This window comes from Cebus imitator, unplaced genomic scaffold (genome assembly GCF_001604975.1).
Source record: "Cebus imitator isolate Cc_AM_T3 unplaced genomic scaffold, Cebus_imitator-1.0 Scaffold37, whole genome shotgun sequence".
Lineage (NCBI taxonomy): Eukaryota > Metazoa > Chordata > Mammalia > Primates > Cebidae > Cebus > Cebus imitator.
Genome location: NW_016107352.1, coordinates 5,733,899 through 5,751,771, shown reverse-complemented (window position 1 = coordinate 5,751,771; position 17,873 = coordinate 5,733,899). Strand labels below are relative to the sequence as shown.

General features: G+C 40.0%; 1 protein-coding gene across 18 annotated transcripts in view; it reads left to right on the top strand.

Moving 5' to 3' along the window:
* The window catches only part of ICA1 (islet cell autoantigen 1), a 158,250-nt gene that overhangs the window by 118,690 nt on the left and 21,687 nt on the right, over positions 1-17,873 (top strand). For 11 of the 18 annotated variants that reach the window (XM_017525204.2, XM_017525200.2, XM_017525206.2 and 8 more), the window contains exons 9-12: positions 8,895-8,992; positions 11,063-11,115; positions 13,883-13,945; positions 14,046-14,087. In XM_017525204.2, the coding sequence (XP_017380693.1) occupies positions 8,895-8,992; positions 11,063-11,115; positions 13,883-13,945; positions 14,046-14,087 (256 nt within the window). The remainder of the gene's footprint in view (positions 1-8,894; positions 8,993-11,062; positions 11,116-13,882; positions 13,946-14,045; positions 14,088-17,873) is intronic. The other 7 variants (XM_037737310.1, XM_037737311.1, XM_037737306.1 and 4 more) reach the window with 3 other exon arrangements.

Below are 17,873 nucleotides of genomic sequence, written 5' to 3'. Positions count from 1 at the left end.
CTGCCACTTTTCAGCTGCATGGTGTGGTAATGAGAGAGGTGAGAGTGGTTGTGATAGTTGTGGCCGTGTTTGTATTAGTGGTGCCAGTGATGGCAGCGGTGGTGACAAAAAAGGTGAAAGTGATGGCAATGGCATTGGTGAAGGGGGCAGTGGTGGTAGCGGTGATGGAGGAGATGGTGGTAGTGGTGGAATAGGTGATGGTGGAAGAGGTGCTGGTGGTAGTGATGATGGTGGTGGTGATGAAGGAGATAATGGTGGTGGTGGTGATGGAGGAGGTGATGGTGGTGGGAGAGGTGATGGTGGTAGTGGTCGGGGTAGTGGTGATGAAGGAGATAATGGTGGTGGTGGTGGAGGAGGAAGTGATGGTAGTAGCAGTGGTGAAAGAGGTAAGTAGTGGTGGTGGTGGTAAGGATGACGGTAATGGTTGTGGCGGTTGTTGAGATGCTGGTGTCAGTGGTCAGGATAACAGTCATGGTAAAGGCTCCAGTAGGATGTACTTATTATGAATTCTGTAGTAGATCTAGAAGACAGCCATTCAGAGCATCACTACAGGAGAGTTTTTTGAGGTTTCTAGGTTAAGTTACTTTATTACTCTCCATTTTCATCCTAGATTGTCAGTTTTATGTGAGTTTCACAAGTAAGGCTATGAAAGGCAGTGGGACAGGAGGTCTGGCCAGATCTCACCCCAGGGTAACCCAACCCACTCCCTCCCTGGCTTTCACAGACACTCTGGCAGCTCAATTCCCAAACCTGTCCTTCGGCTTTCCAGACCTTGGTCTGGGCTCACAGAATTCCCACCAGGGATAGAAGACGGCTGGGCAGGCCTGCAGGCAGGAAAGGCAGTAGGGCCTCCCATCTCTGCAACAGGGCTAATTCTAAAAAATGTAATTTGGCTTTACAACTTGCTGTTGATCTGTGCCAATATTTTAATGCTAAGGAAACCTGAATTTGAAAACATAACTCTGAGCATGTTCAAAAATAACCGTTGAAACAGATGTGCCCATGTTTCCTCCTTTCTCTCTAAGGGTGTAGATCTTAGCACTGTTAGATGGAACATCATTCTAGAGACCAGAACGCTTTTAGCTTTGAAAATTCAAAAAACATCCTTTTCTAAATTTTGTTTTTCTCAAATTCATATGCCTCACAGCCTTCTTCCACCCACCTCCACATTTCTCAGTTAATCACTGGAACATTTACCAACAGGCCACATGGCTCTGTAGTTACTTGCTTTGAAAATAAAGCCATAATAGTTTTTATGAAAATTGGGTAAATATCCCTGCAATGCTATTTTAGTTACCAGTCCCAACAAGGCAATTACGCATGGCGAGCATCCAGGATATCCTTTTCAGCTTTCAAGTTTTCTCTCAGTGTCATTACTTTACCCGGTATTTAGCAAGGCTGTTTTATTCCCAAGCTACTCCAGGCCAGATCACTGGAAACAGCAAATTGGGATGCATCCAGGTCACCAAGAAAGGAGGCAGTGGAGGGACTGACCAAGGCCACCACTGAAATCTGAGGGGGACGAGCCAGAGTGTGGCTTGCCATTTGTTCATCCAGGCCCGATGGCAACTGGCACTCGTTCTCCCAGGCAGCTGGTAGCTCAGGCCTTCACAACAGCATGTTGCTTCTCCATCCCCCACCTCTCTCGTTCCCTATCTCCTCCCTTAGGGGAAAGGAAAAAATATTACTATTGTGTGGATAGGTTGTCTGGGCCAAACACTCTCCTAAGGGTGAGGTGAAATCATGTCTAGGAGAATTTGTCACACAGTGTGCCAGGTTGAGATTATAATTAATAATACTGCTAGGTTCAGCACTGACATAGAGGAAGTGAATATACTTCTGTTAACCCTCAAAATAACCTTGGAATATTGGATGCACTTATTCTTGTTCGCCTGTTTCAAATGAGGAAACAAACTCAGAAAGTTCTGGTCGTTTGCCTGGGCCTGCATGCCCATTGTGCAGAAGACTGGAAACGGGGATGCGCCTGCCTTCCCCAGCAGGGCCATGCACTGCTTCCCCAGGCACTTCTGGCCACAGGGCAGGAAGGGAGGAGGAGAAAGCAGAAGTGCCACCTTTAAAAAATATAGCTGCAAACTTTCAATTTAAAATAGCACTTTGAAGTGTTTGCTTGTAGGCAAAAAAGCGTGCTTTATATGTCAGTACTTCAGATACCTGGGAATGCATGGCTCTTCTTTTAGAGTTTGGAAAGAAGTCCTCTCAGTCTCCCCAGCACCTCATATTGAAGGGGAAGGTCCCTATATGCTGGCCTGGGTATTTGATACCATTTCTTAACTAATTGTAGAATGTTTAACATCCAGATTCAAATATTGCGTCTACCTGTTAATAACCAAATGGCCTGAAGCAAGTCAGTTCACCTCTCTGAGTCCCCATTTTCCTGTCAGGAAAGCAGGAATACAAGGTTTATCTGGGTTTTGTGAGGATTAAGTGAGATGTAGAAAACATGGAGCACAGTACCTACCATAGGAGGAACACTTAAGACATCTAATTCCCTTTAGAACTTTAAAGTCACTGGTAAGAAAGCAAGTTTTGAGTGCTTGGTGTGAGCTTGGTACCATGTAGAAGCATCCTCTCAGTTCATCTTCATCTCACAAAACGAATACTCATCATTACCTCCATTGTCCTCATGGGTAAACCAACACCTCCAAGGAGTGGAGGTCATGTCCATATCACAGCACCGTGTGATCCATCTCCAAAGTCCATTTTTTTCCAGGACAGTATGGTGCCTTCTCATTATCAATTTTCCATCTTATTTTATAGAAGAATGTATCTATCTTGTTTATGATTGTGATTATTTTTCTCTAATTTTACTTTTTTGTTCTACATTACAATTCAAGATTACTTCTAGTTATAGAGTAATAGCGTTTCTTATATAGTGTCGTTATAAGTTTGGAAGTGCGTGGTGAGGGCAAGAGTCTGTCTGTGCTAGATGTCCATGAATTATGTGGCCCATACACATCACTGTGGCCTCTGCTTTTATTCTCATGTACTTCTAATTGTATAAACACACATATACAGACGTCCAACTGAGTTCAGCACTTTTTAACCATGCCCCACTATTTTGAACACTTTTATTTTATGGACAATTATTTGGCACCTTCATATGTGTATATTTTAATTAACAGAAAGTAGCATAAGAAAATTAGATGTCATAATTAAAGATTAGAGAAGATACTACGTACTCAGTTGTTAAAGTTAAACATTAAATTTAGGTTATTAGAGCTGGCTCCTGGCCTCATGTCTGAAATTTATTTTGCTAAGTAGTTTTGCATTCATTCAGATGAATGTTGTTGTTGCTTTTATTTTCCTAATACAGGAAGTAGTAAATCCCATTATTATATTAAGCTGTTTCCTTTCTAAGACACTTTTGCAAGCTCGGCCTGCACGTTTCCTCTGTCACACTGATCTTATATACGGTGTATGTGCTTCCTGAAACCATTTAAGCATTGATGGAAATTATTAGCATGTTAGTGCAGCCTTAACAGAGAAAAGTTACTTAATCTAAAAACATTCTTTCCTCTGCAAAGAACCTTTCAGTCTTGTATGACTCTGTGTGCTGTTAATACACATTAATTTTCATGAGCAATTTTGATGAAAGACTGAGTAGGTTTCGGGTTTAGAAACAGAATGTTTTTGGAATTCTCATTTCTGGACATGGATTAAAATGTGGCTCCCATCAGCCAGTAATTGGAAATAATAGTTCATCTGATGGCTGCCTCATCTATACATAAGCCTCTTAGACTCATTTTGCCTGAGCAGGTGTTCATGTCACACAGAAAATATTGTCACTCCTGAGTTTTACACATTCTATATGGTTAAGCGTTTCAGCTGAGTTGTGGACTTCAAAATAATTTGAAGAATTTACCTCTATCTTCTACCCCTAGTTGAGCCCCTGTGATCAAACCTCAGAGAGAGCAGTCTATAGAATATCCTGTATCTGACAGTCACACCCAGGAACTAATTTGGGGAGATGAAGGGGATTATGATTTTTCCTCCATGATCTTTTAATGTTCCCCTTAGCCTCTTTATAGCTTCAGTGTATACCATCTTTTGTAAGAAACAATTTCCCTATGTGTTATTGGTGTTTTCCTTGCTGTATCAAAGAGTATTTAGCTTAGTTTGGTCTAAAAATTCTGTCTTGGTGATGTCCCTTGAAAATGTCCTGAAATTGATTGTGGCGAAGGTTGTACAACTCTGTGAATACAGTAAGTCCTCACTTAGTGTCATCAGTTCGTTCTTGGGAAACTGCAACTTTAAGCAAAACAATGTGTAATGAAATCAATTTTACCATAGGCTAATTATACAAGCAAGAGTTAAGTTCTTAAGACAATTTATAGTCACAAAAACATCACCAAACTTCTAAATAAAGATCAAATCACTTCTGATATTAAACATTGAAATAAATCTAAATTGTGTGTACATTTAAGAAAGTTTTTTTTTAAAAGTAAGATAATTCTTTACCCAATTTTTGGTGGATCAGTGAATGATGGGGACTCAGAGTGGTAATGGGTTAAATTAAGGAATAAGCGTTGGCAAAGCGAAAATTCTAAGGTGCCTCCTACCACCTTGCAGTTAAATCATGACACAAATACAGTGGGCTCACTGGGTGCTTTTCGGTCACATTGTTTATTGTCATGCCTTTGCATGATTATATATTTGAATAATTTTTATGATTAGTTTTATTTATTCATTTGTTCATTTTCCAACCTGCTTATTCCAGTTCAGGGTGTGGATGGCGGGAGGCTATCCCAGCATCCCAGCAGCTCAGGGCACAGGATGGGAACCAGTCCTAGAAAGGACACTACCCCGTAGCAAGGCACACCAACACACACCTCCACACTCACCCACACTGGGACCATGTAGAATCATACATTCACCTGACTTGTGTGGCTTTGGGATATGGGAGGAAGCTGCAGTGGAGTCAGGAGAAAACCCACTCAGACTTGGGCAGAATGTGTAAACTCCACCCTGACAGTAGCCCTGGGCCAGGAAATCCATTTTTTTCCCTCATCAACATTATAACAAAATGACATTTTTCAAAGAGCTACTTGCTGTGTACTACAAACCATTGAATAGTATGGTGAATTCTAAAAATGGTTGAATTTTATCTTAAATTATATCTCAGTTAAGCTGGTTGTGTGTGTGTGTGTGTGTGTGTGTGTGTACACACAAGATTCCTCTTGGTTCAAAATTCTAATATTTAATAAACAAGCCCATGTGCTCAGTTTTAGTTTTGCTCGTAGTTCTATAAACCTTTTCAAATTACTCCCCTGAGCCTTTGAATTTCCTAGCTAAGGAGCTGTGGTATTTTTTAGTGTAACCTTATGTACATGCATTTATCAATCAACAAGTACATATTTAGTACCTTTCTTGAACTGCAACAGCCAAATCATTACAGGAATAATGGTAATAGTAGGAAGAGAGGAGCAATTGCCACAGGAATTATTAATAATAATTTAAAATAGCAGTTGGAACTATAGCCATTCTGATGGGAGAAGCACAATAGTGACTTAACTGTGATTGTGGTGACAGGGAGCCAACAATTGAGTCCCTGCTAATGGGCCAACAGGGGAAGGGTTGAAAAGAAGGAGTGAGTGGTTTACATTACAAAAGGATTGTCTGAGAGCTGCTCAAGTGTGGTTATGAGGGAGGTCAGGCTGGAGACAGAAAAGATGATAACCGTGGAGCTGTCAAGGGCATCTCAGGGGTTTAGGCAAGCACTGTGGCAGCTAGACACAGCCGGCTGAGAGCGGACATGTCCTGGCCCTGCCTAGCGTTGATTGATAAGAGGGAAACACAATGAGAAGATAATTGAGCAAACCAGGAGGCCTGGACAAGTGTCACAGAATTTAAAAGTGAGTCTTGGGAGCCATCAGAACCTTGGCTGAAAATATTCGTGCCTTCACTTTGACCAGAGTTGGACCATTTTGTCAGGGAATAAAACTACTGAAAGGCGTGTGAGTGTGTGTGTGTGTGGGTGCGCGCGCATGTGTGTACATGAATTAAATGCTGTAGTTGGCAGATAGATTGAAAAGAATACATCCTTGACATCTAGTGAACTCCTTCTGGCTGCACATATACTAAAACACACACATGCGCACCCACACACACACACACACACACACACACTGGGTTTTACTAGAAGCTTTGGAGCATATAAAAAAATCAAGGACACCCAGACTGCAGTCCATACTCCAGTTGTCTCATTTGTCCTGATACTGCCCTTTGTGTCATTTTCCCTCCAGTGCCTGCTGCAGCCAAGATCATGTATTGCATTTAGTTGTCATGCATTAGGGAGACAGAAAGAGAAAACGATGATGATGGAACAAAATGGGGCAAAATGTTAAATATTGATGAACCTGGGTAAAGGAATGTTCTCCCCATGTGATCCCTGCTGACCTCTTTATCCCAATCTCATGAGACTTGTACCCTTGCCAACTATATGGCAGCCCCAGTGGCATTCTTTTCGTTCCTCAGACAAGCCAAGCTATTCCTACCTTTGAGCCATTGATGCAGAGCTCTCTCTTCTCCCTGAGCTGCACAGGGCTGGCTCCTTCTTGTCATTTAGCTCTCAGTTGAAATGTCACTTCCAAGAGAAGATATCCTGCTTACTGGAGTAATAACCTAATCACTTTCTATCCCTCTGTTTTAATTATCTGCCTAAACCCATCGCTAGCTAATAATTTTATCTGTTGTGTTCACCGGCATATCCAAAGCACCCCAAATAGCACCTGGCATTGGGTAGTGCTCAAAAACTGTTTGTTAACTGAATGAACTAATCTGAATGTCCAGAAATTCAAAATGATGTCAGTGCCTTACGAATGTGCTTTATGCAAGAAAATGCTTCAGAACTCCAATCAGGATACATATACTCAGAGAACACCTGGGTCCTACATTAGAAGGAATGCACACTTTTATATTTCTGTTTTAATATTAAATGTTTAAGGTATATAAAGTCTTTTTATATTCTCCAGTCTAATAGCTTTTTTAAAATTGTGAAATATCTACACAAGTTATATTGTGTAAAAGAACATCTGTCTCTCTATATATATATAAATATATATGTATATGTATATAAAATATGCATATTTATACAATAATTCCAATTATACAAGTAGTGTGAGTATAAAAACAACAGAAAATATATGAAAATAATCATTTTAAGGATATGGAATTATGAGTAATTTTTACTTTATCATACTTGCTGCATGTGGTTCTATTATGTTTCTAATTTAGGAAATATTTAAAAGAGACAAAACATAATACAGGATAAATATGATCCAATATTAATAAAATGGAAATGCGCTTTGGGTATGGAAAGACTGTCCTGAATCTGGCATGCTTAGTGAAGCTTTATAGAAAATACTGGGGATTGATCTGGGCTTTGAAGATACATGCACAGGATTAATGAGGGTAGACAAATAGAGCATTTTAGGATAAAGAAGCAGAATGAACACAGATAGGAAGGAAGAAACTAGCACATGGGAGACTGTGAGGAGACCATCCTAATTGAAAGAAAGCTCATGTTTGGGGGATGGCAGGAAGCCAGTCGGGAAAGTTAGGATAGGATCACATTTTAGAAGATCTTCAAATTGGGCAGAAAGGTTGATGTTAGAAGTGGAAAGAAATTAGGAAGTTTTTATAACAAATAAATACACTGTTCCTTCTTCTCAAGAAGTAAGATTCTTGAAAGAAGGATAACACGATGGCGTGGGTATTTTAGGAAAATTACTCTTTGAAGGGAGAGAAACAGAGCTGGCAGTATCCATCTGGTGTCCATGGCAGACACCAAAATCAATCACCGGTCTGCTCTGCCGAGACGCAGCCTTAGAACTATCTTCACTGGCCCTCCAGTCAGCCATTACTAATCAATCAGAGTCCGCCGTGAAACCTGATTGCCTCCTGTGTGTCAGACAAGTGAAGGAGAGGCAGGAGAAGGGCAGGCCCAAGGCTCATGACTCGGATTTTAGTAGTTCTGAGAATACAAGAAGGATAATTATCCTGAGATGTTTCTTTTGTATTTGTAGGTTTGTATTTTAATTAGGACCAGAAATAGAAATCTTTTTGTATAACTCATTATTCAGCTCCAGAAACGTTTTGCTTTTTCTTTCAGGGTCATTGTCACTGGTATGCAGTTTCTAGGCACTTGCTTTANAAAAAAAAAAAAAAAAAAAAAAAAAAAAAAAAAAAAAAAAAAAAAAAAAACTTTAAATATTTAATAAACCTTGAAAACAGTAACTCCAACAAATGATATGCCAAAAAAAGACTCTCACCCACTTTAATCTACAAAGATTTGGATGCACCTGCTCTGTCTACTTGTGGGAGTTAGGTTGTCAGATTATGTTAAGCCACTATTTTTGTTCTTTTTAAGAAAAGGTTTTGTTTTCTGTTATTTTTTTAAATGGGTTTTAGATTACAAAATAGCAAATAAAATTAAAAATAAAATGAAATTGTCTCATCTTTGGTGGAGGTGGGAGGAGCTTCTATTTTGTCAGTGTGTGGGCTGCAAACAGAATAGAACGTTTATCTTAACTTCATGTTGAAGTTGAAAAATAAAATTAGCAATAGCCAAAAGGCCATGTTTGAATAACTTATCACAAAAGAGAAAACATAAATCTAGTGGCGAATCAGCTCTGCTATATATGCTAGTATTTCTTGGATGGGTTGAGAACATTGTTGTTTGCCATATAAAATTTCATTTCTATCCAGCTGATTGGTTCAAGGTCACCTCCCAATACCTGTAATTCAAAGTTTGGTTGCTGGGACCAGTGGCAGTTGAATTTTTTATTGATAACCTTTCTTTTCTTTTTGTCTCTATTTCCTCTTCTTTTTTATTTGTTTTTATTTTTTTCATTTTTCTACGGCTTGTGATCAAGAGCTTACAAGACCCTATGAAAAAATTAGTTGAGAAAGAAGAGAAGAAGAAAATCACCCAGCAGGAAAGTACAGACATAGCTATGCAGGAGCCGAATCAGTAAGTCACGGTTTTTTTTTTCCCCCCTTGCATCTTTCTTCCCACAGGTGAGAGTGACATGGTTCTCACTGACCGAGCCTGGCTGGGCCTCAGATGCAGACTCGTTGTCTTACTTCCTCACTTCTCAGCGTAGATGTATTAGCATTCCAGCCAAACCCCTTTAACACACATCCTGGCTACGTCATGACTCACGTATCCCAGTAAGAGATCCCTTTCTAGGGCACTTAGAAGGGTGCACTTGTGAGGAGCTGACTGGAGCGAGACAGGGCAAATGTCCCCAGCACTCCCTGGCTCTCTGCCTGTGGCCTGAGCCTGAGCTTTGCACTTTCTCTGGTTTCTGGACCCTATCTTGTCTTTTGTCAACACTAGATGCTCTTCTAAATAGGAAATGCCCTAGCTTTTCTCTCATTGAAGGAGTTTACCTATGAAATTGCCCTGGTGACACACGCATACTAAGGCATCATCATATGAAAGTATTGGATATTGGCATTGTGTTTTCTACCACGCAGGTTGTCTCTTCTCTGTGAAACAGAGAACAGCTTGGAGTATGGGAAATGACTGCTCCATCCCCATTTCATGCCCTTTTATAAAGAAGGTGCCTCTTGTCATTTTAAATACCAAGATGAACTATTTCCAACATACGTAGTGCATGGTTCCTATTCTCATACAGCCAGAAGGAGGTTTAAATGTGAATCTATATCATTTTCTATGGAGATGTCGTAGTTTGCAGGAATGCAGTTAATCTTTGAACTGGCTGAGCTAGGAAAACAAGAGATGGCTTTGCTTCTCTGCTCTACTCCTTTCCACACACCAAAAAGTTTAGATGACAATCTTCTGGTAAAACGGGCTTATATTTTTATTATATTTCTAAATAAACTTTCAGATTTATTTTTTGTCCCACAGAAATATTTACTGCCAATATTGGCCTTTTAAAATCTTAAAGCATATATGTACTAGATACATTTTTTTGATGCAGAATGAAGACAAGTTTTCACGGAAGGACAGATTGTAGAATGTGATCTGAATGTAGTAAAACTGGCTATTGCGTGGTGAACAATTTCAACCCATTCCTGGTGATGGTAATATTGCTAGCTATCAGTTGGTGAGCACGTGCTATGAACCAGGTACAATGCTAGGTGTGTAATTTATGTTAACTCCATCGTAAGACAACCTTCGGTGACGTCAAGGCTGGCATTTTTTTCATCGTGTAAAAGACGGAAGAAAGGCTCCAGAATGTTAAGGGGCTGCCCACATACTCTTATGTAGTAAGAGGTGAGGCCTGGAGTGGGTCCCTGCACCTTCTTTTCACCATATAAGTTCATACACTCTAAATAAAGCATTCACCTGTAATTAGAAGGGGATTACCTGGGATTTTCTTGATTTGTTTTAATTAATTCAGATTTCTCAAATGCTTTATTGCTTCACTTTTAAAAGCTCAAAAAGTATAACCCAGTAACTATTTAAAATGACAACGAACATTGAACATGAATTTTGTTTAGAAATAGCAGGTGAAGGCGCATCACGGTGCTAGGAGGAAGGTTCAGAGGCAGCGAGTGAGTCTCAGGGCAGCGATGTGTCTTTGTCTTTAAAAACATGGTGAGAGCTGAGTAGGAGATGGTCAGCCTGGATTTGCGAGTGGTCCAGCCGCTGTAGCCGAGCTAACCTATGGAGGTGTCCTCTCCGCCGACACCAGGAATCAGAAGAAATAGATTCTGATGGATTTTTTACAGTTTTTTTACTATCCACTTTTGCTATTTTTTAAGGTGATAACTATATGCATCTATCTTATTTATCTAACCACCCATCTAAATATTTACAGAATATTTGCCTTGTGATAGAAGTAAATTCAGATATTAAGAGCTACAGAAAGGAACAAAGCCAGCAAATTGGCGTGTAAATGACTATCCATCGTTGATCCTTCTTTGTGTATGTGTGTGTGTGTGTGTGTGTGTGTGTGTGTAGTGTATGTATTTGTGTTATAAGTGAAGTAATATTGTACTGAAAAATCTGACTGTATCATAAGTAGAACATTGGTAGAACTTGATGACTAAACTTCTTTTTTATTTTAAGATTAATTTCATTAGAGGAAGAAAACCAGCGCAAGGAATCCTCTAGTTTTAAGAGTAAGTTTTCATTTTTATTTAGAATTGCTTCTGAAATATTACTTAATGCTCAACAGCAAAGTCATTTTCCTTTTTGGCTAACTCCTCCTGGGCCCTGTTCTTTTTCAAAGTCATTTTCCTTTTTGGCTAACTCCTCTTAGGCCCTGTTCTTTTTCAGCTGAGAAAAGGCTAATTGGCTTCCTGTAGACTCAGTTCTAAATGTTCAGATATCCACGATGTCAACCCTACAGGGTTACTGAGAGAAGCTGTGTATTGTGAACCAGAAAATCACATCACAGTCGCGTCAGCAGCAGCTCTTCAGAGGGGCAGCCACAATGGGAACTGGCAAATCACTGTTTCTTTTCACAGCAGATTATAAGATTTCTGCTGTGGCCCTGACTAGTTGTAGTTTTATTAAGCTGAGGCTGCGACCTGAGGAGAGATGGATTTGCAGTACGTGTGGGGAGGGTGTTTGTTGATGTTGGAAACAGACGGGAACTGTTCACTCTGCCCTGCCAGCTGATGCCTCAGCCTGCCAGTGCTGAGCAACCCCAGATCCCTCAGGTGAGCTGAACCTGATGTGTTAGGGGAAGGGGTCAGAGCACTGAGAGGTGGCACAGTGTGCTGTGCTGTCCAGGCTCCTCAGCTATTTATTTCTGTCTCCTGCTGTTACTGCCAGTTTTTTCATTGGTCCTTCACCTCACAGAGGGGTAGAGGATTTGATAGATTGTGGTAGAACCAATGTGAAGCCATGCCAAGCACTTCACTGGCACTCAGGCTCCTCGGAGATGCGGGGGAATGTTTCACAGGTGTTAATGAGGAGAACTAAAATTACCCCAACACTGTTTAGCCTGAGCCCGCTGGGGACATAGCCACCTCTTCCTGCCTCGCCCTCTGCTATGGCAACTTCCTGGAAAATAGGAGGAGGCAAAACAGATTCTAGAACTTCCCCTCTACTCCATTCTTCTCCTTCCCTCTGTCTTCCTTCTGCCCTTCCTCCCACTTGCTTCTCCTCCTAGTTGCTTTTCTCCTATCTGCCTTTCAACAACAACAACAAAAGACTCACTTTTTTGCCTCTAATGCTTGCTTCATGTCATCCATTCATGCATGTACACATTTACTGCAAGTACTCATGCACTTGTTCATTTGTTCAATAGATGTTTATTGAGTTGCCTCTGTGCCAGGCATGGTGCTGGGCTCTGGGCATACAGTGGTGCATAAGACATAGTCAGTCCCTTCCAGGATGGGGCTAACCATCAAAAGGGGAAGCAGATGGCAATCTAATTGTTACACAAGTAATCCAGCAGCTCCAACTTTGGTGGGAGCTCCAAGGGAGAGGTACAGGGCTTTGGGACGTGTAATGGGGAAGACACAACTTTTTGAGGAGATCGGGGAACTACCCAAGCCAAGTGTCATGGCAAGACTCGTCAAAGCAGAAGAAACAGCCTGAGCAAAGGTTATGGGCCCGGGAGGACCTGGAGAAAGAGAAACCGTGCTCCAGAGCGTGAGGGGGAGTGAGGGGCAGAAGGAGAAAGGGAGCAGCTGGGCCTGCTCTCGTTGGCCACAGAAGAGCTTTCTCTCTGTATGGATCTGAGCCCTCCAGCCTCAATGTACCCACAGCACGAATCACTAATGTTGTCAGAGTCAAGATAATTGGATAGGAAAACATGGATTCTGTGGAAAAACATAAACTGCAGTTTATTATATTTGTATGCAAGTTATAAATCTCTATAAATTATATATTCATACAATATGTGACAATGCAGGGGAATCAAATTTTCTCTCTTTCCTTGTGCATAAAATTGCTCGTGGTATTTCCATATTTTGTGATTGTAAATATCGATCATCTTGTTTTATATATGCACAGAAGAAAATCCATTGTGATGATGTATCATATTTCTTTGATTCTGGGACCTGCAGGAAGGCTAATGAACATATGAGCAAATCAAGTTTTAAGGCTGTTCTATTACAAACACATACACACAGACACACTTTATTGTTTAGAATAGTTTTTCGTTCGCAGCAAAATTGGGCTCAAAGTACAGAGATTTCCCATATACCCCTTTTCCCAACATATACTTAGCCTTTCCCACTATTAACATCCTATACCAGATGGTATATTTGTTATAGTCAGTAAACCTACACTGACATCAGTATCACCCAAAGTCCCTAGTTTACATTAGAGTTCACTCTTGGTGTTATACATTCTGTAGGTATTATAAATGTATAAGGGTATGTATCTACCGTTACAGGACCATACAAAACAGTTTCACTGCCCTGAAACCCCACTGTGCTCCACCTATTCATCCCTCCCTCTCCTCAAACCCTTGGCAAACACTGATCTTTTTACTGTCTTCATAGTTGTGTCTTTTCCAGAATGTCATATAATTGGAATGATACAATGTGTAGCCTTTTCAGGTTGACTTCTTTCACTTAATAATCTTTTTATTTTAGCCAGCCCCATATGGCTGAAGTTCATTAGCATCATCAAGTAATAGTCAATTACTTAAGTCATACACTTGTCCATGGAAGGAGAATTACTAGATTGATGTCATGTAATTTTCAGGTTATCTACCAAACAAAGCAAAGATTCAGTGCTACTAATTCAGTATTCTCTGAGGGCCAGTAGCAGGAGTCCAATGTAATCTGAGGGCCCCTACTTCTGCCTGAGTGACTATTTAGATCCCATTGCTTCCTGAAGCTGTACATTTACCTTACACTGCAATAGTGTATGAACATGCACACCATTTCGAGTTGTTGGTAACCAGTTGCACATGTTATATTACAGCTGAAGATGGAAAAAGTATTTTATCTGCCTTAGACAAAAGCTCTACACATACTGCATGCTCAGGTAATCTAGATTAAGGAAAGCTACTCAATTTTAATTATTTGACTCAAACTCCTCACCAAAGGAAACTGACTCATTTTGTTTTCTTTCCTCCTCTCTAAAGGACCCATAGATGAACTATTAGACATGAAACCTGAAGAAGGTGGTAAGATTTATGTGTTTCTTTGGGATTATGATTTGTTTGATTTTTTAAAATTCCTCTTTTACATGTAAGAAAATGTAATGTGAATCTTTTTAATAGTTCTGCATTCCAAAGCAAAGTTTTTTGGGTGACAGTCTTTATAAATGACCTTAAATATGCCCACGCACAAACTAGTATGTGTGGTCTGTCATCATTAGTATAATGAATTTCATAATGTTCAAACTACTACAGCTAAAAGTTATATCAGGGGTCACATGCTATAGTTGAAAAAACATGACTTTCAGAATCAAACATGTGGATTTAAAAACTGGTTTTAACATAAATGGTCTGTATGGCTTTAAGCAATTTGCTTCATACTTAAACTCTCTAAGCCTGAGTTGTTCTCATTTGTAAAATGGAACCAATAGCAACAGCCTTGGTGGGTTATTGTCAGAATTGGAGATCATGTGTGTAAGGGGCACTTGATGGTCTCTGACACCGGGTTGTATCAAATGGTCATGAATTGAGATAGTAAGAGTAGTCATGTTTTCTGGCTGTTTTACTGTGCTGCATCTCTGCTGACCCATAGGTAGATACAGAGGGAGAGTTTGCTTAGTTAAATCCCACACGCAAATTACCAAACCTAAAATCACTTATGAAATAACCTCCCAAAAGAGAATCCAGAACCATAGATTTCGGTGAGACATGTATAGTGTTAAGTGAGCCTAAGACATTGAGAGCATTCCGCCTATTTATAGCCTTAGCTCTCTATCTGACTGAGGGTTTCCTTTTAATGATGTAACAAGAGTCCAAAATACCCCTGAAATTTGGAGCCAAACTCCAGAGCATCCCATGCCCTGGTGGCTGGCCTGCAGCCTGCCCAGGCTTTACAGGTTTCTCATGGGACTACAAATTGGCTGAGGTCACCCTGCAGGCCCCAGTCAACCAGGGCAGACAACTCAGTCCAGTCTGGGCTTGATGTTGATTTAATTTACAAAGTGTGTGAAGAAGAAAATCTCAGGAAAACAGAGGACATTGGTTAAAGTTTTTTCAAAAGTGGAAAGGCACCACACCTCTAGCATTGTTTTCAGGGCTTAGGGATACAAACTTGAGGACAGATATCTGCTTTCTGTGTTACTTACTACAGGTAGCACATTGTACAGTATTGTGTGAATGTCCATGCATATTTTATCAAAATGACTAATCATTTGTAAATATTGAAATCATACCAGGTAGTGGAAGTAATAAGCAGCTAATGCAGATTGCCATTGTGTCCATTTTTGTAAAAACATTTTCCCCTTGGCTTAAGAACAGATTATTTTGACAGAATAAAGGTGTCTTTTATAAATTATTTTTGGAGGGGATAAATACTTTATTCGTACCAAAATGAGGTAAAGACAATAATAGAAAAAGCCTAGATACCCACCACCCAGTTTCAACAAGGCTTACCAGTTAACAAATGTATTTACAATCCTTCACATGGTTTAATTCATTTTGATAGGAATGTTGTTATTCCTTTTAGTCCCAACATGTTATTTATATACTTTGCTCTTTGCTTTTATTATCACCTTCTTTAATTTTATTATTTTAATGTTTGATTTTTGACTAGGTAGTACATTCACATAAGGACAAAGGCCAACTTATAATTAAAAAATACACGGCAAAAGAATCCTCACTCTCATTCCTCTTCCTCAACCCCTCCCTATTCTAATACTCCCATCCCCCAGTGTGTCTTAGTGTTTCTTTACCCAGACACAGCAAATATGATTCTGTATTCTGTTTCCCTCTTTCTTAAAAACAAAAAAACATTCTTGGCTTTAGAATTTAATGTTTTTGTAACTTGGCAGTAATGGTACAACCCTAACCCAGTAGTCAAGCATTTCTTTACAGAATTAAATCAGAAATGCCACAGACTGCGATAGATGTATACTTTTATAAACTTCCACGAAAGCATTTGCCAAGATACATTGAATGAGATTTACACTGTCTACTTATTTAAACAACGTTCATATCTCATTGGTTTACAGTTATGATATTTGTTAGTTTTATAGACTAGCAGTCCATACCCCTTCTTTTGAGTACTCAATATAATTCTAAGAATAGAGATATGAATGTGCTGGTCCCTAAAATGTGTAGTTGTTCTCAGGTAGAATTATTGAGTTACACATTGTCTCAATTAAAGGCAATGTCACACAATTTCTCCTTTCTCTTTATCACTGCCAACCCACAGCCCTTCTTCAGGCATGAGTAGGGCTGCCCCACTGTCTGCCTCGGCTTCTACGTCGTCAACCCATAGGATAGCATTGGCTTAAATATTAATGTGGTCACTAGAATAAAAATATTCTCTCAGTGCACAGAGAACTTGTAGTGACTGAAGAAAAGAACACTCATTAATTTGTTGTCTTCAAAATGTGTGCCCTTTGGAAAACTGCCGGAAGGCCCAAATCCTGAATTAAAATGCTGATTACGATATGCATGACATTAAACAGTCAAAAAATAAAAAGAGCTTAATCCAGGGATGGCTGACTTTATAGGACTGGGGGGTGATAAGCTCTAGCACCCTGCTGCTTGGGGGCCGGTTCACTCCCAGTGGTAATTCTGTTAGACAAGTAATGGCTAAGCCGTGGTACAATGTTATCAAAAGGCAGCCCGCTCATGACAACAGCAGCGATTCTCAAAGAGCCATTGCCCAGCAAATCACCTCCATTCAGTGTCTTAATGACATTGGCTTTCTCCTGCTAAATAGCTAATGTAATGGAAAACCAACATTTGACTGCAGTTTATAAAACTGTATTAAGTAAAAAAGAAAGTTAGTGACATTTTGAGACACTTGAAAATAGCTCTCAAATTGCCTTAACCACATGTGGCAATCTGACCTGCATTCATTAATTATTATAACATGGAGAAGTCTTTGCATTTCCCAGAATTGGGCCAAGAAAAATGAATATCAGACACCTGAACAAAAAAGTGGTGTTAGAAAGCAGAAGAGAGTTCAATGAATTCAGCTCACCTAAGTCTCATAACTTGGCCTAACGCAAAAGATCCCTCTCAAGGCTAGGTTAAGACTGAGCCAATTAAAACAATTTTAATTGTCTGTATTATAAATAAAGTGTTTACCTCCTGCTACTTTCTTGGTTACTACTTCTAGACTTGTGATTCTAAACTGTGGTTACATGTCAGAATAATAGCTCATTCAATAGCTACCCTAGGCGTGGGTAAAAACTTCTAGCCCACAGCAATCATACATGTTTATCTCTGAGTTCCTCCTGAGTCACTCAGAATTGTCTCCTGCAGTTATCCATATATTACTGACTAGGGATCTGTCTGCTTCCTCACATACAAAGCAGCAAGTACTAAGCTCCTTATCTTTTCTCATAAGCTTTCCCTCCTCTCTGTCTTCCTCAGCATCCTGGGATGTACTGCTGGCTTTGGTACATTTTTTTTAACCAAATACTGTTCTTAGCTGATCACTATGTAGCCTGTAATGTTTTCTCTAGATTTACCCCTATAAAGATTTTGGCCAGGCACAGTGGCTCATGCCTGTAATCCCAGCACTTTGGGAGGGCAAGGTAGGCAGATCACTTGGGGTCAGGAGTTCAAGACCAGCCTGGCTAACACAGTGAAATGCTGTATTTACTAAAAATGCAAAAATTAGCCAGGCTGGTGATGGGCATCTGTAATCCCAGCTACTCTGGAGGCTGAGGCAGAAGGATCACTTGAACCTGGGAGGCAGAAGTTGCAGTGAACTGAGATCGTGCCACTGAACTGCAGCCTGGGCAACAAGAGCAAACTTCATCTCAAAAAAAAAAA